Raw genomic sequence first — 24,038 nt, forward strand, 5'->3', positions numbered from 1 at the left:
GTCCGCCGTGTAACATAGGATAACCACGGGTTCGTGGTTACACTAACCGTCGCTGCGCGAACTGGCGAACTCCTCAGGCGTGTGCAAGCGAGGACGGGTTTGGCGGAGTACGCCAGCGAGCGAGCGCGCGGCAACCGGAAGTTCGTCGAAGTGACGTATGTCTGGGCGGAGCTTTGAACTTGCTTGTATTCTTTGTTTTTTTATGGCTCCCTTCGGCGTACGAGTTGAGAGGGAAAATTGGAAAGGTCATTTTTAATCGCCGATATCTCTGGTGTTGCAGAAGCTACATCGAAAATTTTTGCGGGAGAATGATGGGTGGTTCAATAACTATCAGTGTTATGGCGTTGTTTACCCTTCTTGGTGACCCCTTTCTGGGGACTTAAGAACGCACCATAAATTGAGAGCACACGAGGAACTGAGCGTACCTTCCATGACTCGATATTTTATTAGTTTCATTTCCGCTCTGTCAACCGGTAGCTTCAAACGCTATATCTCTTTTTTTTTTCATACCGGCATCACCCGAAACGAAGTATTTACACACCACATGCCTAGCGCTCTAGGCAGTATCGATATTTTTCATCTATGGAATCCTGCTTGCTGTCAACTTGCCGACTTCTTTGCATGCCATAAGCCATCTTCTTTAACCTTTCCCCCTGAACTGAGCAAGAGCGGTTGACTGAAATAGTCTTTTTTGACAATTTTTACCATCTTGTTTCGAAAGAGAGGTTTTCTGCTTGGTGTGTCCGCATCAAGTATGTATCCCATACCTTCAAGCATAGGCCTAGCAAGCTTTAGTTCAGCGTCAGCAGCTATCATTGCTTGTTCTTCCATGGTGTTCGGTTTTGCCGGGTTCTTGCCTCGACCTTCCGGTTGTTCGCTACTCTTTTGATCTAAGTACTGGGTGGGAAGCTTGGAGTTCGTATTCTCGTTCTTACTTTCGTCATAGTCGTTCACAGATGATCTCGAAGAACTGCGTCCTTTAGAAGTACACAGGCCAGTTACGAGTTTTTTGTCCCCGCATTTCCGGTTTTCACGGGGCCCTTTTTTGTCTTGATGACACGCTGCAGTTCTACATTTTCTATGCGGATTTTTAATTTGCTCGAAGTGCGTGAAGATGGCCTCAGCTTTCGCGAGAGCAGCCTGATTCAAGCGAGACTTCTCAATAGGCAGTGTGCAGTTGTCTCCTTTACATAATACTTGGAGACTCCCGTCTAGCTCTGGTTCCTCTGTTTCGGTAGCACCGGTGTCGTTAAACTCATTGACGTTGTCTCTATTTTCTGATGCTGTAAACGATGGTGAATTGTTTCCATTCTCAAATGTCTTGAAGGGGCGCTTTGGTTCATTGTATTTCCCTTGCCCCACAGGAACAATCTCTGAGGCTTCCTGTATGCCAGGATAGGCTTGAACGTAGGGGCCCACTTCAGGGTTACTCGTCCTGTAGTAGCCGCTGGCCACATGGGGGGAGTAGTTAGCTTGGAAGGTTTCCCTAATTGCCGGCGCTCTATAACTTTCTGGCAGAACTGCAGCTCCTTCGATGTACACTGGGTAAGAAGCGGCTGGAGCGGTTCCACCCTCCTGACTTGGAACGACCACGGCAGTGTCTACGACGTAGGGATATGTGTATGGGGGTCGGATCACCTGGTTCGGATATGCGGGAACTTGGGCACTGACAACCTGCCCGGGCGGTTGCTGGTGTACAAGATGAGTTGCACCGTTCCCTGAATACTGCCGGTAATTCACTGCAGATAAGCTTGGAGGCTGAGTTAAAACATGGACTGCAGGTGAGCCCTGGTTCGAGTAAAAGGTACCCGGGTCTGCGTAACCACTTCGCAGTTTCTGACTAGTATTTTCGTCTGCCTTTGAGAAACGTATCTCTCTTCCATTCTGGTCTTCGGAACTTCTGGTGTATGGTTCCCTTACAGGGACCGAGATTCCCGAATCCGGTTCCGAGCGGTGGCCCCCTGTGGCGGCGTTCGGTTGCGATTCGTAGTCTTCTTGACTTTGTGCGGCAGTGCCACTCGTCGAGCTAGATGGAGGGGAGCCACTATATTCGTGTTGCCTGTGATAGTCTTGTCTTCCGGTCTCAGCGGCAGGCGCGTAAGGAGCTGTTCCAGCAGTTTCTGCGTTCGAAGTGGGACGGTACGCCTGCGTTCCATAATTCACATTGCCATGTTCATTATCTTGATTGATGACCATAGGTTGGAAAGATCTATCATTATAAATCTGGCGGCCGCTATTAGGCCTTGGACTGTAGTTAGCTTGGCCATAAATATTAGGCGCATATTCCTTGTTGTTCACATTTGGATTCCGAGCTGCTTCGCCGTGGACGCTCTCATATAAGCCTCTCAGTACATCAATGGGAACAAAATGCTTCTTAGGCGCTTGTTCAGAGCCTGTTGATGAGTCGCTTGAGGCAATTTCAGCGCTTCGGCCGTTATCCCCAACTGTGGAAATGTCTCTAGGTCGCTCGACATATCCCGGAGGCTGCAGACCGCTTGCTGCTGTTCCTGCGTTTTTACTTCGGATTTCAGATGGCACACTCATGACTTGTCCACCAATAGTGACCGAAGCAATGTCAGGAGTCTTGCTTAGGACTCGGATTCTAATAACCTTTTTCCTTCTAGATGAATCATTGCTGTCATCTAGGTGCGTGGCATTGCCAGTTTCGAGCTCTGCTACTTTGTCTGTAGAGCTGGAGATGTGATCACGTGGTCCTGCAGGATACAGGAGAGGTCCATCAACATGGTACGTCTTCGCGTAGGGTATCTTCGTATTTTTCTGGAGCTTCTCGTGGTGTGTCGAATCGTGCAGCCCGTGGCTGTAGTGCTCCTTTGCCTTCTTGATGTCGTCGTGTCCTTGCTTGTGACCATGCTGTCCCTGAGACTTGACCCGATGTCCTCGTTCCTGGTTGTCGACGCCATAGCCCTTGTCGTGATGTTTATCTGGAATGAAATTAGTGTGACAGATGAAGTGCCGGATATTTCGTTGTTTCAAACAAGGCGCAACGGTAGTTCGAAGCATCTCAAGCGAGTTGAGAACAATTTTCATAGCAGTTGTTTTTAAACTGGACTTGAATTGTGTCTTTGAACTGTTTGTGGGAAGGCTTTTCGAACCGTCACCTCTCTAACATGGACTTTCGTTGCTCGACACGATAGGTTGTCCAACGCTTTTTCTTAATATGACCGTATCTGCAAGAGCCGAAAGGTTGTTCGTAAACTGAAGAGACCGGAAACAACTTTCGAGCTGTTTACCTTTTTGAAACTCAGATATTCAAAAGTCGGCCAAAACGAAGTGATTATAAATATATTTCCTTTGGTTTTTTGAGTTAGATGATACACAACCATTTAAATGTCATCTGCTTCGTTCAACTTCTATGGTAAAAGGTGTGCGTCGCCTCAGCGGTAGTTAGTCCCCGCCAGGGCATCCGACAACTACTGCAGAAATTTGACGCCCAATCGGAGAGACTGACCTCTGTCGACGTATTCCTTCTCTGCCACAATACGATAGCCTCGCTCCCTCCATCCGGCGCGTTGATGTCCCCTGTCCTTGTCGGTAAAGCCTTGGGACCCGGCCTGGTGGTGGTACTCTTCATGGTTCTGCGCGTCTTTCTGGGAGAATCCCCGGCTGCCACCCTCCACGCCTTCTTTGTCGCCTGTAGACGGTGCACCGTGCACGTGCACGGGAGCGTATCCGATGCCCACGGCGTGCTGCGCAGCCATGGGCATAGAGAGATGTCACACATCCCTAAAAAAGCTAGTGCTCCCATGCTGACACAAGCACCAAAATGAGACACTGCTGGCGCTTGAAGCAGGTCGTTTCTCAGAGACATTCAGTGTAAGCCCCTAAATTCATGGTGAATTTACCCATGCTTCGTACGATGTCCTCGCACATACTTACGTGGCTTCCCTGTGCGTAACCGCCACCGAGGTGCCTCTGGTGGTTTTGGTGTCCCTGGGAGGCGAATCTGTCTGCTCCCTTGATAGCATCGGTGCTTGTCTTGCTCTGATGGGCTGCCTTCAGCTTGTCGTGCTCATCGTTCTTGAACTTTTCTGCGGTAAAAAAAAGAAGATCCTACAGTTGTACGCACTTATATGAATTTAAATTATGTGTGGTGCAGCTCAAGCAAATAAGACGACATAAGAAACGACCCCCGTTTTTCCTTTCAATGAACGTCAAAGCTTTTTATCTTATCTATAGTCCACTGTTCTTGTCAATAGGAAACAGTTTTTAGCCGAAGTCGCAACTACCCACGCTATTATAGAGCATGTCCTATGCTACCTCAGCTGCATCCTCGTGGGAATGGTTCCCGTGCTCGTGAATTAACGAGAGTGCGAGTTCGCAGCCTGTCCTTTTGTCACGGGAAGGAAGATTTCGGTGAAAAAGTTAGCAGTGTGTTTAAAAAGGACAAAAGTGTAAAAAAATAAAGTGGCGCTTATACAGTTAACAGCTGAAAAAAAAAAGTTAGGACATATTTAGCGTGACTAGGTGAAATGCGAATTAGGTGCTCCAGCGCTCCGATTTTCACTTCGCTTTCGGGTCGCATATACTCGTTATCAGGCCGTCGTAATTGACCACACTACGCATGTGAAAGACCACCCGACAGTGATTTAAGCAGCCGCGCTTTAACCAAGCCGTACGGACATGCCTGCTTGCTCTATGAGTAGCGTCTTTGATTCGGAGTCCAAGGTTTCTGTGGGTTCGATTTCCATCTAAAAAGTACTCATCTAGTGGCCGCTCCTGCCAGTTCGGCCATGACACGTGGTCTTGTGACGTCGTCACGCACACTGCCAATGCAGAAAAGAATGTGTCTCACGAGAGTCGCTGCCTGGAGGCACACACATCACACAAATCGGCTATGTGGAGGAGTGCACTATCCTGTGCTGACGTACTAAAAATTCGGATGGCAGATGAAGCACAGTCTAAAGCTTCTAAACGGGTCGTTGTCTTGGGGCATGCAAATGAGAACCCCCAAAGCTTGTTTATCTTTCGAGTGACAGGTCAAAAGATAGGAAATGCCGCATCCAGTGGCAGTAAAGCATGAGGGTGTTGTGTCTCCATTTTAGCCAAAGTTTAACTGACGCATCTGTGTACTGCGAGAATTTCGATAAAATGATGCTTTGCTCAAATCAAATCATAAATTGTTGATGACACAGCCTTTGTACGTAGATACGGCACTGAGGTGGTTTTGAAGATAATTGTTTTTTTTTTTTCCTCATAAAGAACTGGTTGCAGAACTTTTGATTTTAGATGAACGCAAATTCAATACAGAAAACAATGGCAAGACAGCAAGCCACACAGACCCACAGTGTCTCTGGCAATTTCGTTGCTCCAGATTTTGTCAGACTATACCTCCGTGGTACCCTAGCAATGATGGGCTTTTGAGGTTAACTAAGGGGTTGTCAAAATGTGTGATCGTTCAATTCAGGGCCTTGCTTATCGCAACTTAGCCTCGTCGTCTAAAGTCAAAAATAAAAAGTTGGTAGGGTTAAATTTAATTAATGATATAATTATTGAGCCTTGTCACGTACTCAACGTCCTCCTTGCTGTAGGTCCGCCTGCATTTACCACACTGACGCATCTGTCGCAGTTTTCGAAATAAACTTCTCTAAACTGTAAAAAAGAAAAAAAAATACATCTAAGGTGGCCGGCTTAGCGCACGCAAAACAATACGAGAGCTCTGTAATCGTCAAGGTGAGTGGAATCTCATGACATGGTTCTTCGCACCTTGCTGTTCAACCATTCTTCTCCTTCGTGATCGTGAATTAAGTAAACCATGCACAGCAGCCATGCTCTGGGTTCTTTCTGTGGCATGCAGGCACACCTCTTCTCCCCTACAAATGGGAGGAAGATTTCTCTCTATTTTGCCACCTTCCAACCATGGCAAGTGGCTCATGTTTATTTCAATTCCAATTCAGTTCATGCCAGCTCGTGCAAATAATTAAAATTAAGCATTTAATTCAGGTCATTATCTGATTGCGCCCTTACGGGTGACGCTATAGATTCCCAACTACAATGAAGGGCTTTATACATGCCACAAACACCCTACAGGGCCAGGTACGCTGCTAAGTTGTCTCAGTGAGTGGGATTGAGGCTCACCCCTCTCGAAGTACTCTATCTCGGTGCGGACCCTGTACTTGCGCTCGGCCTGGCCGCCTTTGTCGTGGCCTCGCTCCTTGTGCACCCTGGCCTGGGCGTCCTCCTCGTGCTTGTGTGCCCCACCCGCACTCTGTCGGCCGTGCTGCTTGTGCTTGCGGCTCCGGCCGCCCGCCGCCCACTGGCCGTATCGGTAACCCTGGCTCTCGTGGCCGCCGCCGGCGCTGCGAAAGAACGTGCGACCATGCCGACATGAATCGCAGTCTCGTACAGAGTATAAGGGCGCATTACGTCGCCACAGCGAACAGACGCCATCCAGTCTTCTGAGCTAGTGCACTCGATCCAAATGAGCTGGATTAATACAAGCAATGCTGTAATTAATACAAGATGTCATCTGTGTTATAAATTGTAGCTCTGATGTTCAGAAGTCCCGTAGAGGCATACAGTTGTCTCCTATAAAGACAAATACCAAAGTGATCGATAGGGTATGTTACTCAGGGCCACTTAAATGTCGACACTGCAGCCCGGTGTAGCGCTTGTGGTCAGAAGAATACTTTTGACGGCCTTTCTAATCTCTGACGTAAGCTTTTGCCCCTTAGGGCGCGTACATGGTGACCTGAATCTCGTCGTACCGAATAAAATTCACATGATTCTGCCCACTGGGCGCCATGAACAAAATGTGTGCCTTTCAGAAATGTTTTCCACCCTTGTTTCCCGTGCTTATTTGCACTGAGCTTACCTGTGTTGAATACCGTGAGGTGAAACATGGCCATGCAAGTTCCCTGCTTCGGATGCCAAGTCTTGAGAGCTGTTGGCGGGTGGATGTACAAAGATGAATTCCTTCTGCATCGTGGGCAGCGCTTCCCCTTTAAAAGAAAGCACGCGAACGATTGGTGCAACTCAACATCTTTAACATGTTGGCAGGCAAAGTCTCTTTTGAATATGAAAGATTTAAATATGAAATGTTTCTACAGCTGCCGTACAGGAGTTGACAGGAGACCTCACTGATCCGCGAGTGAAAATCTACGACACTCATTGTTTCCGCTTCTTCGAATCGTGACAAGCCACGGAACTTCCGCGGTATATACAAATCCTGCTGTTACTAGCACTTGGGCACTCTTTATGATAAGCAAGAGACGCACTTGTGACTACAATGAGCACAATTAAAAGTAAGTAACTATCCTAAAAGAAAACGTTCGACCATTACACATTCACAAGCAGAATGCAGTCTAGGAAATTGTAGTGCCCTCTAATGATCTTGCCAAGAGTTATGTCTGACGCGAAATAAGAACTTCGCTCTGCAACAGCGAGGGCCTACGGAGCGCAGACTTGTCTAAACACAGTCACAGTGCTGAAGAGCCGATCTCGCTGGACGGACAGAGCAAATTCTATTATATTTTATCGGCAGCCCAGACGTCAGCGCAAACACTTGCACAACTAGCGCAGCAAATTGTGCGGATGCTGTGCATGATGATCAGTGTTGGTGAGCAGAGCAGAATAGCGACCATGTTGCTATAGGTGTGGAGCCCACGCTATTGTTGCAGGAAACAAAAGCACGATTTCGGCCTCCAGCGCGAACAAAGAAAAGCTCACAGCGTTTAATTGTATTGTCGACAAAGGAGAAATAACATAAGACAACCGGTTTTCTACTCAATTTAACTTTTAAAAATGCAGAGGCTTAGCGTGACCAAACGTAGTATAACTTGCGAAAGCAGCTTGGCGTAGTCTACAGAATTACAGCGTCAACTAGTCCTGTCGAGAACGACACACCTACCTGCACTGTCAACTAGAAAAGGGGAAAAGGCAGTGAACTTACCACCTTCTTGAGGCGACTCATAGAGAGTGACGCTCAGAGTTGCATTGTCCTGCGCTCCCACCTGCAGCTCTTTGACGGCCTCCTTGATGACGGGTATTTTGCCCTGGCCGCTCAAGGCACCGCGAGACAGGGCCTCCAGGTACGGAACCTGGTTTAGTTTCTCAATCAGGTGCATCAGGTGGTTCAAAACGCGTTCGCTTTCTTCGGGTATTGACGATGTGTTCAAGGATGTCTTGCCGCCTTTGGAAATGCCTGAAGATGTGCCATTTTCCATCCTGGCATTCGCGCTCGCCACTAGGCTGGGCGAGGAGGATGACAGGGCAGCTGGGGTACTTGCTGACGAACCCTGCGATAGGAAAAGACGTGAATACAAGGGTGCTGAAGAGGCCATTAATTGAGATGAGATGAGGTTTAGATAGAACGAAATAGTCTTCAGTGGCGTGGCAAGCTAATGGGAATGTTATTTTCATGTTTTTTTTCTTGATGAGCTGGAATTAGATGCGAAATTATTAAGTAGCGGCGTAAATCAGAATAAAATGTAAGAAAACAGCCACATGCCGTAAGTATGATCTCAGCCCATCAGCTTCGCATGTCGCGTACGGTGCCCCAGTAAGCTACGGCAGCAGCTGTTTCGCCTTCCGATTCGGAAATATTTACGTGAGACGTAGTTTATCCCTGAGAGTGCCCCAGTGCTGTGCCATGCCGTAATAGTGGACGTGGCACGTCCTATTGTGCTGCAGATTACATGCGGAACTTTATCGAACGCGAGCAGCGAAAACTGTACGGGAACCTACTACCAGGACTGAGTCCTTCACCTCCCTCATCATACACAATAAGCAAACATGAAAAAAAAAATGAATTCAGGGGCTCGTTAAGGGATGTATAAAGAAGCCGCGGAACGCATAGAGGAATGTTTTGTGTTTTTTTTTTTTTTGATGGATGAAAATTAATTGCTGCATCGTCCCTGCGTTGAAAAGTATTGCCGCGAAGACGACGAAGCGGGCAGTGGCTCGGCGCGGAGCGCTCGCGCCCGGCTCGCTGGCCATGAAAGCGCGCCTCATCGTCATGTCATCACGTCGTTCGGTTCCTGTTGTGTCGTCGTGTTTTATGGCTTGCCATGCCACCACGTAACAATGTAAATTTGAGCAAATAAAAGAAAACGCAACCACGTGCCGCCGGTGAAATTCGAACTCCCGGTCTGCTGCTCTACCGACTAAACTGTGGCGGAACCTGTTTCGTCTTCTACCTCAAAGTTATTTATGTCAAGTGTAGCATAATCTTGAGCGCGTTCGCTACCCCCACAACAAACTGCCATATAGCAGCAAACGTAGTCTTATTGTACTACATTGTTATGCCCCTACGAACGGGCGTTTTATGAGACATGCTTTCTTCGTTCTTCTTCTTTTGACTGATCGGACGGCTCATTGCTTGTAAACGCACAAGAGCGTGTCTGTTATTCGTGGAGGTGACTGAGCTGAAAATGAAACAGAATGCAGCGCAGCCACATGAAAAGTAGTCAATTGTCAGCTGCAGCCATAGTTTGCAGCCATGTGAGGATTCCAACAATGGTTCTGCTGAGGGTTCTTCGACGTCAACTTTTACTGTTGGGCCGCCATTCTCGAAGCAGTGCCCTGTTCCTGCGACTGACGGTCACCCTACCATCAACGCATCTCTTCAGAAACGCCGAGCTGTGTACACTTCGGAGTCGAGTAATGAAAAAGGACCAGCGAGCAACAAGTACCGCCAAGCGTCGAGGCACAAAATGGAAATGAAGACATTATCAATTCAGGAACTATGTCAGCGGTTCAGGGATGGAAACTCTGTATCCCAATCACGCATGAAGCTGTTGACCCATTACGAGTGCAGTCATCATGGCCCTCTTTCGGCAGCTCGTATTTGCAGCGCTGAACCCACACATTGCATTAGGTGCCGGCGAAAACAAGTACAGCTGCGCAGGCTTTTCTCTACCGGGCACCTCGTGGTCGTCTCCAAGAGACGAAGTTTGAAAGACGAAAGGAGACCGAGACGACGTAAAATAGATGGGTTAACTAGCCGCTACTTTGATAAAGGAACAGCGCAGCAAAAAAGGACGAAGGAAAATAGACAGCGTGACGAAACTGAGTTAGGGGAGTGGATAATATGCTGCGATTTCTTGTTTATTAGAGTTCATGATGACTCATCAGTGTGTATGTCATCAATGGCGTTGCAAAGCTGATCAACCTATTCAGAGCGTCTTACTAGTAGCGACAGCATATGTGTGCTATTTTTTAAAGTGTTTTTTGTTTGCGAGTTATCATTCTAAAAGGACATAAATGAACTGCCTTGTGGTACTGAACGTTCTCAAGTTATCGGCACTGGAACGTGTTATTTCTCTTATTCGCTGCAGACAGAGCACATGTGCCTTCAATACTATTTTTCTTTTTTCGGAGAGCCGTGAGGCGAGGTTATATTTCTGACATGGCATGATGGTTTGAGACTTGGTGAGAATAAACTATAGGCCACAGGAGAGCTTTGGCAGCTAATATCAATACTCGTAAATTACTAAGAGTTCATTACTCCTCTGTTCTTGCAACTGATATTAGAGGAGGGCTCCGGCCCTTCATACTCCCGTCCATACTTTTGTCCTAGCGCCTTTCAATTATGGGCACGGCTCAAGCCTGCCGTTGCTCGAGAGTTTCATACGATGATTCCTATAATTTGAATTGTGTCGTTATATCCTATAAACCAATTTGCACGTTTCTCGGCTTATCTAGAAACCATATTAGACTTAAGGCAAAAAAAGCCATAATTCATAGACTCCACATCAGCTGCTTTCATACGAAACGTTTCAATGTGGGCAGCATATTTTTGAAAACAAAAATTATCTATGGACACCATTTCAGAATTGCTTGTATTGGCGGGATGAGTTTCACACCAATCAAGAACCGTTTGATATAATGTTCATTTCGGACTTTACAGCCCGTAGAAAATGAGCATGTTGGACTTAGTGTTGAATTTATTAGTTAACACAGGCGAGGCCCCCACTCGGCCTGCTTACTAAAATAGCCGCTCAGACTCGGCAACTGTATATAAACGTGGTATGAGTTATGCAACAGAAAAAGCGTGTCAATGGTCTCGTGTTTCTAAGGCGCCATAGGGCGAATCTGCTTGCCTCAAGCTGTTATGTGTTCTCATCCTGCGTGGAGTGCTGCGGTACACTTTTTTCCCACTATGTTCCAGTTTCAGCGTAAGTTTCTGCTTGTGACTGCCATAAATAGGAGCAGATAGATTTTCTTGTTTGAACCTTGAGGGTACCAATCGAGACTGCCACTGACTTCAGCACCATGGTCCACAATGCTTCTGAATGTTGTGCCTCATGCGTCTTTTACACGATCTAGAGATTCAGTAGGTCAATAGCATTTCCAGGGCCTCAGGAGGGAGTCACCTCAGTATTGGCAGGACCCCATGCGAATGATATTCTCTAAAACGGGTCGGGCGCGAAGACGGTAGGCTCATCTTCCAAGGGCTGCTTTTAGTCTACTGTGTCGCTTGCTTATAGGATAATTTAAACCAGCGCAGGTAGGTAACACTTTTTGTGTCCCAGCACTGTGAACGGTGTTCTGCCGTAAAATACGCACAGCCACACCACGCGTTCGTACCGCATAAACCAAGTGATCGGTTACGCCTGCGTGCAGTCGCTGTCAGATGCTACACTACGGATTTGCTCGCTCGCGCTCTGCACGTACACTTTCGCGTTCGAACGGACCAGAAGAGTGGCGTCGCAGACCAGGAGGCAGCCATGCGCAAAAAGTGGGCATTGTTGCCTAAAGCCGCGGCGAAAGCAGACAACGGTGCTGTTTTTATCTGCCAGGGAAACGCAAGCAGCCGTGACACTTTTCGCTGACGGTGCGTGTCCCAAGCTATGAGCGAGTGGCAACGGCTTTTTTGTCTCATTCGTTTCCACTGCACGGGCTCATTCAAAAGCATTGGTGCCGTAATTTCCGTCCCCCGTCGGCTCACAGCGGGGCTTTCGTTTCGCGCCCGCCTTTTACTCGCGTCATATATATCTCTTGGCCGCGATATATAGAACAGGCTCGCATGCTTTACGAGGTATATGACGAGTTTGTATGCCGGTGCTGCTTCCTACTGCTATCGGACGACAGCCGTGAGAAAACTGTTTGCCATACCCCCATCGTTGTACGGTTGTGAGATCCGCAAAATAATAATTACGGTTGTTTTCAACATCTTGACAAACCTAACTTAAAAGAACGGGAAGTTGCTGGTCGGATATTTAGGGGAATCCCCCAAGGCGGAGTAGATTTGTAATAAGGGAGTAATTACTCATTGACATCGACCCAAGCGCAGCCATACGGCTACAAAGGAAAGTTATACAGCCTCCTCAGAAACTTCGTAGTTAAAGAAAAGTAGTGTATAGTTTTCTTTCTATACGTATGTCTGTGCTTGGGTCGATGTCAATGAGTAATTACTCCCTTATTACAAACGGGAAGTCGTGGTTAGAAAATCCGGCATAGTTTCTCTGGAACGTGAGACAGCTCAAGGATATTGTGTGTAAAAAAGATGTGAAAGAAGGACATGAATAAGTTTTATGCAGATCTGTAATATCGTTAGCTGGCGTAATGAGCTAAGAGCCTAAGAGACAATGTGCTTAATTACCATACGCAGATAAAGTGTATTTTTGAAAATTTCAATTCAGCATTTTGTAGATCAAAGATCAAATCACCTTTTAAGAAATGTATTACCAAGACTAAGCGTGACCACTCTACCGTTCATGGTAACAAGTGGCGCAAGGGGACAACGACGGGTCCACAAACAAGAACAAACCTTCTTCTGTTGTGATGCATGTGTACCAATCCTCGTGAACATCTCGGTATGACGCTTTAAGTCTATTCTAGGACACATGACAGGAGGCTTTGAAGTGCAAGACTGCAGCAGGACATGTCAAATTATAAGTATATTTAACATCGCTAAACTAAACACTGACGTGAGCTAGGATTGTGAGGTGCAGGAGATTGCAAGGAAATAAATCGCGTTCGTTGCTGGAGCGTGGCAGTAAAAATGATGCTGTACTGCACGCGCTACGAAAACAAGAAATGTGCATTCGCGAAGTACACAAGAATGGGCAGACTTCGATGCGAGGTAGCGAAGCGAAATGTGGTTAGGTATATATTCTGGCAAAATTTTTGGATGTTAAACACTTTGAAATGTATTACACCTATCTCTGGGGTTTCGTGTTTCTATAGCCTTCGCAGCAAAGGATTACTTTTATATCGCTGTTGACCTACTGGCCAGCCAAAAATTTCTGCTTGAAAATTGACGTCAATGTTGCTTGTAAACTTTGCGCACGCTCGCACTATAGAACCTACAACAGTCTTTCAAACTCCGCATTGTGGTAGAGATGGCAGCGACGTTCCGCGCGGCACGTGTTAGACGATTAACCTGTCTTTCGAGTTGAAAATGTGCGTTTTCAGTTAAGTAATCATGCCGGAACGCACCACAGGCCTTGTGATATTTTGTGTTCCCGAACAGTTTTCTTCCATGAAAACAGAATGCTCACAGAACACGTCGCACGTTGAGTCTCTTACGTAGGTGCTACGGTCACCACGATTTACCAATCTCTAATACCAATACCTAAACTATTGCCACATAAAATAGCCGCATCCAGCGGCGCTTTGCACGGTTTGTCACAGATGAGAGAATGTAAGCTCACCAGCATGACGCAGAGAACGTCGGCGACCAGCATGGCCAGCAACACTATCCAGAGGTGAGCCATAGCAGCGATGCCGCATCGCCCGCGCCGCGGTGCTCGTGTAGTAACGGCGAAGTGACTCAGGCGTTTGGGATGGAGCTGTGCAGACGCGACCCTCGCGCCGAACATGCCCACTGCTCTAGACCTTGGCCGACCAGGGAGGGCTCTTCCAAGGGACCGCCACAGTGGAAAGGGGTTCTTTGTCCGGCGGAGGGAGAAGGGCCTTTTTGTGGCCACTCCAACCGTGACAGGCACGGCACATACCTGGGTCGCGGTAGTCTCCCATCGCTCAATCAGTGAACTCGCCAGGAAGGAACCTTACCGGCTTCGGCTTGCTCTGCCCGAAGGCTACCATAGAGGTCGATGATGACCGTGCGAAACTAAATTCGAATTCATAAGAGGAGTACTTAACGAAATGTTCTATTAGTAACTTCGTGGTGCGAGGAAGCCGTGCGCACAGGCAAACCGCGCCAACATGCTTCTGACTGTACCGACACGAGCTGTCTTGGAATCAGCGTCACCATATTTGTCATGAAAGCCACCAAGCGCACCCAGGCGTGAATAATATTTGTCGTCTCGTAGTACCAGTGAATGAACGGTGTACCTGCAACTCTTCGTCGATTTCTCGCCCCAGGTGGTGGCAGGTAATACAAATTTCCCCCCATCCCTCCTCTTTTGCTTAGTCTAGCCCAAAACCCATATGGGTGAGACCAAGCCATCCCACCCCCGTTTCTCGACATGGTCGCGACTTTCGAGGCGTGCAGCCGAGCTTCCTCAAGGATCGATTCGTCTCGCGGGTGTTTGCCTCATGCGCTCTAGCGCCTGCTGCTTTTGCCGATTCTTAACGCGCTTCCGCGTCGACGAGTTCACACTGCTCGAGATTTTTTGCGTTTGCACTCCTCCTTACTTCGGCGCCTCTGGTGAGAACACCCGCACGAAGGCGTCCTCGGCGGTGCCAGGTCGGCGAGTCGTGCCCAGGCTTTGCGAGGTTGGCGCGTGCACCAGAGAGGAACCGCTGCCGTTAGCTTGCGAGGGCTGACACGACCTTACGTGCCCATCTGTTCGGTCTCCTACCGTCATCGGCTGGTCGAAGCCTCTCCCTGTGAGAACAGGGCCAACGGCGCTCAACCGATCGTTCCTCAAAATGAAAAAAAGAAAAGAGAGCGCGATGCCGCCATGCCCACCCGAATTCCCTGCAGCGGCTTCAAAATAGCGCTGTGGCGTTAATTTTTCTATTTCAATCCCAAAACTTCTGTGGCGCCATAGAAGAGAAGATAACTGGTTGACACGATCGGCATTCCTTATACGTTCACTGCTTGGCACACAAGTCGATGTATTGTTTATCTCTGCTTGAGAGTGCACGAACTTCTCTTGGCTTGTTAGCATGAGGGGTCGGCGACCAGACGGTCGCATGCAAAAGTACGCAGAAACACAGTGCGAATCGGCTGCTGAGTAGCGCTTCATTTTAATGAAGTGGAGAGAATTCTTGTTCAAGAATCGGACGGTACTTTTATGTAGAGGACGAAAAAAAATATCAGGGCAGTTTAGTCGACGTTCGCAGCAAGGGTAGGGTTTGTTTTTATAATGTAAATGTACGTTTTAACCTGCGCAGACATGATGACGACGCTTCTGTCAGTGCCAAACAAAATAACTGAAGTGTGAAGTGCATCAGGGTTTACTTCCTATTGAATTTAGCACAAAATTGTGCTGCATCGAGGCGGAAAATAGGCGTCGGCCAAACACCATCCCTGCTTCCGTCCCCGACCAGTCGCACTCATATTGCTTGGTAAAGCTTGTCTCCCTCTCCCGTCACCTAAAAACAAAAGAACGCGAGTATGAATTCTTTTTCGCTACGCGAGTCAGTGGCCACCACACGGAAATACATCACCCGCCGGTGTCCGCGCTGTGAAGGTAGCGGCTCTTTCTGCAGAATACACGCATCCCGCAGGTCATGTAGCGTTCGCTCCGTGTGCGTGATGTGAGCGTGTAATCACTGCAACAAGCGATCAGAACGGGATGGATGCGCATCGGGTGGCTTTGGACGACGCGCACTGCGTGCAGCTGCCATTGTTCACGTTTCCGACTTGAGCTGTGAAGCAGAAGGGACGTGATCCCATGCGTGTCCTGATTCGGACGTTGAGCATCGACCATTTGTGCGACCTTAAACTTCAATTTTCTCCCACTCATATATGCGTATAACGCCTCTTCCGCGACGCCATCGAGAAGCGATGCGCTTACCTGTATATTGGATCTTCGATAGGAAGTGTATAAGGTAACCCGTGTTGCAACGCTCGTAAGGGGCCTGGACATTGCCCTAGATTACCAAGTTGCGCTCTCGTGTCGTTCGCATCAGGTACTGCGCAAACGGCAGAATCATTGTGCAAACGATTCTGTTATTTTGACTGTGCCCTGGGCTTGTAATCCTGAAGAGCAAGCAGGAACCAACCAGCACTATAGCAAGCCCTGTAGCAGAATCGGGATAACATAACGATTCAATTCCAATTATGTTTACTTTTCTTCTTTTTGCACTTCGTCTTCGGCACGAGTGACATCACTCTCCCGTGCTCGCTGGGGTGTTCCATGGTCTCGGAGCAGATAAGAATGGAACAGAGCTGAGGAAAAAAAGCCATTATATTACTCGACCCCACGCTTACATATATAATGCCGCTTGGCAGTGATGAATGCCATCTTGCCTTCTTATGTGTAATTCTGAGCGGTTATGTCATCGATTCCCTTCGTGGACCGGCAGAATTGCTTTTTTTTTTTAATGTTTCTGTTTTAATTATACAGGCTTAACATATTTTACCCATGTAAATGATTCCAGCAATATATTAAGTGTCCTTAACGGTGGGCTGCGGAGTTGCTTACGAGTCTTAAAACCACACACCTCATGATTTCTAGTGGCACTGTTGCTGCGCGCTCACTATGCATGCTGATGACAAAGGAAACAAAATGCGGGCTGTTTTTCCGACTCTGTGATCGTGCCTCAAGAGCATCAGCAAGCAAGATCAGCGCTTCATCGAAGCCTTCGGGCTTCGACTGTGGCAACGGCGGGCGCTTACACATGGCCACAGGCGTCGGTGTCCTCGACACAGTTAAACGCCGGACAGTCGGCGTAGCAATCGCATCCGCGGGCGGGAGCCTCGTCGCGGTGCGCGCACTTCCGCTCTGACCACAGCTTTCCCGCGACGCATTACTGAGTGGCCCGCGCTTGTTTCCAAACTGTCGCGCAGTGGCAAGGTCGAGTTTTCCATTCCATTTTATCTTGTGCTCACTTGCACGTACCTTCTGGTCGCAAATCCGCTTGCAACGCCACGAGCTTTGCTCACTTAGCAATGAGGGTGACAAACTTGATGCCATTGATTGCTTAGTGTCTTTCTTTTTCCTGCATGTCCTGCAGTTTTCGGCTGTTGTGTTTGCGCACGTGTCACAGTCTATAGGCTAGAGCTGGCCAGATTGCCAGACAGGCGTATGCAGAGAATAGTAAAAAATAATATTTTTATTCAAGATCCGCTTAAAAAAAAAGGGGGGGGGGGAGTGAACGGGGGCCAGATTATTTTTATTCCATCCAGCAAAACAATTGGTCACAGTGAATGGCAATCAAGCAGTGATTACTCTGTCTCTCTGCATAGTGCTGCTTCATTCTCCGGAATCAATCGTTTTGATGTCTGGCTCGAATGGTGCGGTTATAGATTTCGGCAGCTCGCTTGTGTGTGTGTGTGTGTGTGTGTGTGTGTGTGTGTGTGTGTGTGTGTGTGTGTGTGTGTGTGTGTGTGTGTGTGTGTGTGTGTGTGTGTGTGTGTGTGTGTGTGTGTGTGTGTGTGTGTGTGTGTGTGTGTGTGTGTGTGTGTGTGTGTGTGTGTGTGTGTGTGTGTGTGTGTGTGTGTGTGTGTGTGTGTGTTAGCGCGCTCGGGAGAGAAGGGTACAGGTTGCAGTCATGAGGTGATCCGCACTTGGTTCAACGAAGAGCCGCAGTTTGCCCCCCACCCCCCTTCTAGTGTGTAGCATAGCCGAAATGCTCCTGCTGCTAGCTATTCAGCAGTTAAATTTAAATGGTAGCAAAATTCAGTGCTCATTTTAATCAGCCCTATTACAAGCAGTATCCGAAGGTAATACAGCAAGATTATATACCGCAGAGGTGGCTGTCTCAACGCTGCAGAGAGCGAGAGAGAGATAGAGAGAGAAAAAATAGAATAGAAAGGCAGGGAGGCTAATCAGGCGATTCTCAGTAGGCTACCCTACACGTGGGCAGGGAACAAAGAGAAGAAAGGGAAAGAAAGAGCGCTAAGGAAAGGAGTCTATCACACAGTGGAAGGGGTAGAGAGCGTAAACTTAAAGCCTTGAATTCAACCTCAAGTCCATTAAAAACTTAAGGAGCGCCTTCACTGATTTCCTTTGTGATGAAGGATTCATCCAAGGGCCCAGAACCTTAACTTCACTAAGAGCGCGAGAGTTCAAGCGGTGGAGTGTAGCAACCAGGAAGGCACGCTCACGTTCAAACTAAGGGCAGTCTCAAAGTATGTGCGCAATAGTTTCACTGCTCACACGTTGGAGAGTCTGCCATTCCGATGAGATGGGAGTAGGCGTTTGTAAACGCCACTCCTAGCCACAGACGACACAACATTGTAGCATTACAGCAGGGGAGGCCAAACGGTACCTGCAGTTGAAGTACCTAAGTTGAAGTACTATCCAGAGTAGGATCCGGCTCGGACTGTTTACATGCGACTACGCACAACACAAACCGCCAGCTCTAATCACTACAATGTTGTGAATCAGCGTAATTTCGTTGTGTCCGACCAATGGGCATATTGCCCGTATACTATACATCTGTAGCAAGAACATCTGCTCTTTTGCCATAATAGTTATTTATTCGCTTGTGTGTTGGCCGCCGTAGTGGCTCTAGGGTTAGAACGGTCGAATGCTGATGCCAAGGAAGCGGGTTATAATTTTCTATGAAGGCGAGAAGCAGAGCTCCCGTGCACTGTGTGATGCCAGTGCACGTTAATGAACCCCAGGGGATCGTAATTTCCGAAGCACTCCATTACGGCTTTCCTTATAGCCTGAGTCACTTTGAGACGTTAAACCCTACAAACAAAACCAAGCGAAACCAGACTTGTGTGTGTATTTGTTTTTTGACAACTGTGGACCACTGTGCGCATTGTGAATCAGTCATGGCGGGCCTGAGAGCAATGAAAATGAACAAACTTGAAAAAAAAAAGTTAACAGTACGAGTTTGAAAACAAATACACGCGGAACATGGCGTCAATATCTATCATTATTATTATTTTTTCATTTTCGACTTTAGGTTTTTGTTAAAAGCTCGGTCCCTGTAGCGCCTAAAATACAAGGTCATCACGGACGAATGAAATACAGCTTCTGTTGGCTTGCTGTCATCTGTGCTTAAAGTTATACGGACACCAAATTTTAGTTTTATGTTCTTTGTAATAATGCGTATATATACATCAATATAGATGCACTACTACTAGGCATTCGCCAAATTATGACTGGTAAACAATTTACTATTGTTTTCCTCCGCGTGCAGTGTCGGTTTTGGTTTTAATTGCGAAATTCTGGACTTGATTGTGACTTCACAACCGAGCAATAGGACAGGTGAGACATAAAAAGGCACAGATATATAGTCACCGCTGCTTCATGCGTCGTGATTCCGGCCCTTGAAACATGTACTATAAAAAGCAGCGCATATATCGTGGCTTTCTTACACATCACGTGACCTATACTAAACTTTGACGACACCGCCATCGTTAGACCACTGAATCGAAAGGAAAACTGTGCGAACGAAAACATTCGACAATAAATTGCTGAGGACAAATTGACCTTCAGCAGGCTCCTTCATGAAATCTGTAATGTGTATACAGGGCGTATAAGAGTACGACGCACGGATCCGTGATTGCTAATATTTTCTCACGCATTACTGAAAAGAAAAAAGAAACGTAACCGAAAACTTGGTGTCGGTATAGGCTTTAAACAGAATGAAAATATGGCTTCATTACCACGATTCTTTACGTAACTTCGTGATGAATGCCGACTTCTCAAGAAAATATATATTTAAACGCTGAAAATTCCAATCATGTTGGCTGAACAATTACACACTCTGTCTTCGCGGATGGAGAAGCAGTTGTATGTTATACCTCGTAGCGTTTTCTTGGCTTGTTCGCGTGGCACTTACCGTCCACGGCTTATGTGAGAGCCAATTTTGACCGTCAATGTACACCCATACACAGTACACCCCAACACGCGTCGATAAATTTTCTGTCCAGCCAATGTTGACTGCAACGGTGGTTTTCGAAATAAAATGAGCTAAAATTTTAAGCATCGAGCATGGTTTACTCATTTTCCCACATTTTGATGATGCTTCATATTAGTACTATTAGTGCCACCGTCAAGCTTTAAAATAGTCGCTATCCTTGTGAACGCATACGAAGCGGAATCTTGCAGCGCATTTGAATTTAAATACTTCTGCATTAATCTTACAAGACAATTAGAAGATTCGCGGATATCTTCTCGCAACGGGTTGGAAAACTGTCATTCACACGAACACGATGAGGGTTTAGGAGTGTCGTCGAAGGAATAGAGAAAGTTGAGTAGACTGATGTGCTGAACTTTCGAGGTAAGGGGGAAAGATGACGAAAACGAGTTGTGCTTGACGTAAATGAATGTTAGAAATAATAAAATATATAGTATCAAGATAATAAAGACTCTTCGACAAGTTCGTACCCCATGAGAGCTCTTTCCTCTTGGCGCTAATGCCATGTGTTCTTACCTCATTCAGTACTACCAGCAAAACACTTGAACATCGAGCCTTTTTTGCTAAAAGTTCCCATCATTCTCCATCTATGCCATGCCAATAACGCGGATAACATGCACGTGGTAGCGTAACTCAAGAAAAAAAAATTGGTTATCTATCGTTCAACAGGACCTCTACACCAAGTCCCCGCGATCGGAGTGAGATTCGAATGCTCACACCAATTTTCGACCGAAATCGGAGGACGGCTATACCTCATAGAAGTGCAAGTTATTTCCTCCCTCACGACCTCTACTAGAACCGTACTCAAATGTCCTGGCCTTCTCTGTTTCCAGGCGTGTGTCACCTCCATAGTGGTCCTGTCCTCTCTCCGCCTTTCTCTTTGCTCGCGCCAGTTTCTATTTCTGCCGATTACACATCCTTTTTGAAGACTTCGGCTAAGTTTTAATGTTCTTCAAGGTTTTAAAGTGATCAGACCAAGAGTAAACCTCCTCATCTCTTTGGAAAATCTGCTTTGTTCTCACTATCCGCAGCTTCTTTTTTATTTATTACTTTCAATTAAGACAAAAAACGGCAAACCAATTTTTGCACTTCCCGAGCACTTTATTGAGTAAATTTTTTCACCCTCTGGAAAACGCCCAAGCCCAGACGCGGCACATCGTGCACCGGAATTCACGCATTATAGAGCAACCCTCAAATCACTTTCTCGTTGCTGCTGCCCACTTGGTGGGAAGAAAGGTCCAACGGAGCCCCGCGCTCTGTGGGAGATGCTGTCGCCTTGGTGCATGTTGAAACCGCCCGTAGCCCACTGCCCTCTTTTGCACTGCACTTCGAAACTTCCGAGCCAGATCGGAAGAGCAGTTGAGAGGAACGCAGTCCTGCTCAAGGCCACGCAGCCTAGAGGCAGTGCGCGGGGTCTTCAGGGAACCTGGGCAGAGTCGCCCTTGTGCGCCGCTTCAGCGGTCAGCCTGGCTCGAGACTCCTTCACGACTTCGGGGAAGAGTTCGCAGAAGACGTTGTCCTCCAGATTGAAGCGCAGACTCTCGCGCGCCAGCTTCTGCTTCTGCTCGGCCGTGGTGTCGAGGCTTCCGAGCGTGGGTGTCTCGTCCACCATGAAACTCAGTAGCCCGGTAAGTATGGAAGACATGGACCAGGATGGATTCCAGGTCTCTGGGTGGTAGTCAGATATGCTGAGGCACAACCGGGTATTGCACTGGAAGCGTCCGTTGGGCGTGATAAGGTAGATGGAGGGCGGCGAGAAGGGGAAGTCTACGGGGAAGCGCAGCTTGCCGTGGTACACGCCTCCCTCGAGCGGCGTCTTCTCGGGCCCCTTGACGGCGAAGTGCCACTCCAGGATGTCGGCCGGCAGTGGATGCGCCGACACGTACGGCACCGGCTCGCGTAGCAGCTTGGCGTACTCGAGCCGCAGGCGCTGCGTCGCCGTCTTACTGCCTCGAGACATGGCTGCGCACTCCTCTGTGCTCTTCTTTGCGCTTTCTGCGGGAGAAAGGGCAGGCAGGAATTGCACGCGTCTGCAGTAAGGAACCGCGAAAAACACTCCACGCTCAACGTGGCCGCTCTTTGACAGCGAGAGCTGTTTTGGGCACGTTACTTTGTTCCTGCGCCAATCTGATCAGTAAGGATGCGGTGACATCACGCATGATACCAAGGCCACTTTTAGTAGTCAGTAAATAGTGAAATAGTGGCTGGAGTGAAGATTGCTGGAAAACGTATCAACAACCTTAGATATGCGGATGATACCACTTTAATGGCAGAAAGTGAAGTGGAACTCAAAAGACTTCTGATGCGCGTACAAGAACAGAGTGAGAAGTTTGGGCTTAAACTGAACATTAAAAAGACAAAGATCATGGCGTCTTGCCCTATCAAGTCCTGGAGCATCAAGGGACAAGAAGTGGAAGTTGTGACAGAATTTCTCTTCTTGGGCTCCAAGATTACCTCGGAAGGAGACTGCAGCCATGAAATTAGGAGACGCCTGCTTCTGAGAAAGAGAGCAATGGTTAGCCTTGACCGCCTAGTAAAGAGCAGAGACATTAGTCTGCCAACCAAGATCCGTATAACTCGTGCTATGGTCTTTCCAGTTGTGACGTATGAATGCGAGAGTTGGACTGTGAAGAAAGCTGACCGCCGAAGAATTGACGCGTTTGAATTGTGGTGCTGGCGAAGACTCTTGAGAGTTCCTTGGACTGCCAGAAGATCAAATCAGTCGATATTGTCGACCATAAACCCTGACTGCTCATTGGAGGGTCAAATTCTAAAGTTAAAGCTCAGCTACTTTGGTCATCTGATGAGAAGAGAGGAGTCGCTGGAGAAAGATTTGATGTTGGGAAAGGTTGAGGGTCGCCGGAGAAGGGGTAGGCAGCGAACGCGATGGTTAGATGGCATCCTCGAGGCACTGCAGATGAAGTTATGTGATCTTAGGAAGATAGTCAGAGACCGGAAAGCGTAGCGTGACATGGTCCATAGGGTCACGAAGAGTAGGACACGACTGAACGACTGAACTGAACTGAACTTAAATAGTGAGATTACGAGTGACACCATTATCACGGTACTCACTCTACCAGAGACGATAATCAATAATTAATTAAAAACATATATTCACCAATATAAAACCGTCTCACGCTAAATCTTGTATTGCACAATGATAACAGTTCGGTGAGGTTTTACGACACAGTCGCATTATTATGATGCTCTGAAGGTGCGAGACGAAGTGCTGTTTACTCTCTCCACGAGTAACAAAAAATTGTGGAGGTTTAAGCATGGCTTGAACTATAGTAAAATAGATTTCTAGCTCACTATAGCTTGAACCCATAGTGATAGAGCTTAAGCCGAGTGTTGCAGCAATAGCGTAAGGAACATTATACTTTTGGGTGGACGCCACGGAATGATGGACACCTACACCTAACCAAGTCAAGGTCATGTTTTAATTTTTTTTTTCATTTAAACTGTATTTTGTTTTATGAGAAAGGAATCTGTCAAAATTGAGAAAAGGGAGGAATTAAAGTGGGATAGAAAGCACAAATAGTGAGAGGTTCCTTGGTGGAGGGCTACAGAGTAATTTCGGCCCCCAGGGGGCCTTCATCTTGCGCTGGGGGAGGTGGTGAAGGGTAACAGTTCCTGGCCATACGGGGCTGGGACGATGGGTCGGCGCCGCTTGCGGCGGGGGTTGGTTGGTTGGTTGGTTGATTGGTTGGTTCATGGGAAGGGAAAGACGCAGTATCTGTCACACTTGCGCTGTGGACACCTGAACCGCGCCATAAGGGAAGGGATGAAGGTGGGAGTGAAAGTGGATAGAGAGAAAGGGGGGCCGTAGTGGAGGGCTACAGAGTAATTTCGACCACCTGGGGATCTTTAACGTGCGCTGACATCGCACAGCACACGGACGCCACTTCGTTTCGCCTCCATCGAAACGCGGGGGCTAGCCAGTGAATTTTATCTATTGTAGGCCGTCATTGCACCCGCCACTGCTTCGATGGTGGACAACGGCTGTTATTGCGGCGCGCGTCTTTCTCTCCCTCTTCTTTTCTTTTCCTTCTTAAAAAAAAAACTGATTGATTTATAGGAAGGGAAAGGTGCAGTAACTGTCTCACTTGTTTTCTGTG

General features: G+C 47.6%; 1 protein-coding gene and 1 pseudogene across 1 annotated transcript; both read right to left on the reverse strand.

The window, feature by feature from the left end:
* Window positions 1-504: 504 nt before the first annotated feature.
* Window positions 505-13,679, reverse strand: LOC146207314 (uncharacterized). Its single transcript, XM_084576512.1, has 7 exons — window positions 13,617-13,679; window positions 7,910-8,255; window positions 6,833-6,959; window positions 6,097-6,317; window positions 3,898-4,049; window positions 3,470-3,707; window positions 505-2,942 (listed from the first exon to the last, which is right to left on the reverse strand). Exons 1-7 carry the CDS (start codon window positions 13,677-13,679, stop codon window positions 601-603), a joined length of 3,489 nt encoding a protein of 1,162 aa, XP_084432638.1. The 3' UTR covers window positions 505-600.
* Window positions 13,680-21,184: 7,505 nt separating this feature from the next.
* Window positions 21,185-21,880, reverse strand: LOC146207315 (ubiquitin-conjugating enzyme E2 J2 pseudogene; annotated as a pseudogene).
* Between the last annotated feature and the right edge of the window lie 2,158 nt (window positions 21,881-24,038).

Source organism: Amblyomma maculatum, chromosome 1 (assembly GCF_055883805.1).
Source record: "Amblyomma maculatum isolate TAMU_Amacu chromosome 1, ASM5588380v1, whole genome shotgun sequence".
NCBI lineage: Eukaryota > Metazoa > Arthropoda > Arachnida > Ixodida > Ixodidae > Amblyomma > Amblyomma maculatum.

Excerpts from the sequence above, each read along its gene's own strand:
- LOC146207314 (XM_084576512.1), bottom strand. The coding sequence starts at position 13,679 with ATGGCTCACCTCTGGATAGTGTTGCTGGCCATGCTGGTCGCCGACGTT. Across the intron at positions 6,318-6,832 it reads CCTCACGGTATTCAACACAG|CGCCGGCGGCGGCCACGAGA; the intron begins GTAAGCTCAGTG and ends GTTCTTTCGCAG. Across the intron at positions 2,943-3,469 it reads GAAGGAATACGTCGACAGAG|ATAAACATCACGACAAGGGC; the intron begins GTCAGTCTCTCC and ends ATTTCATTCCAG.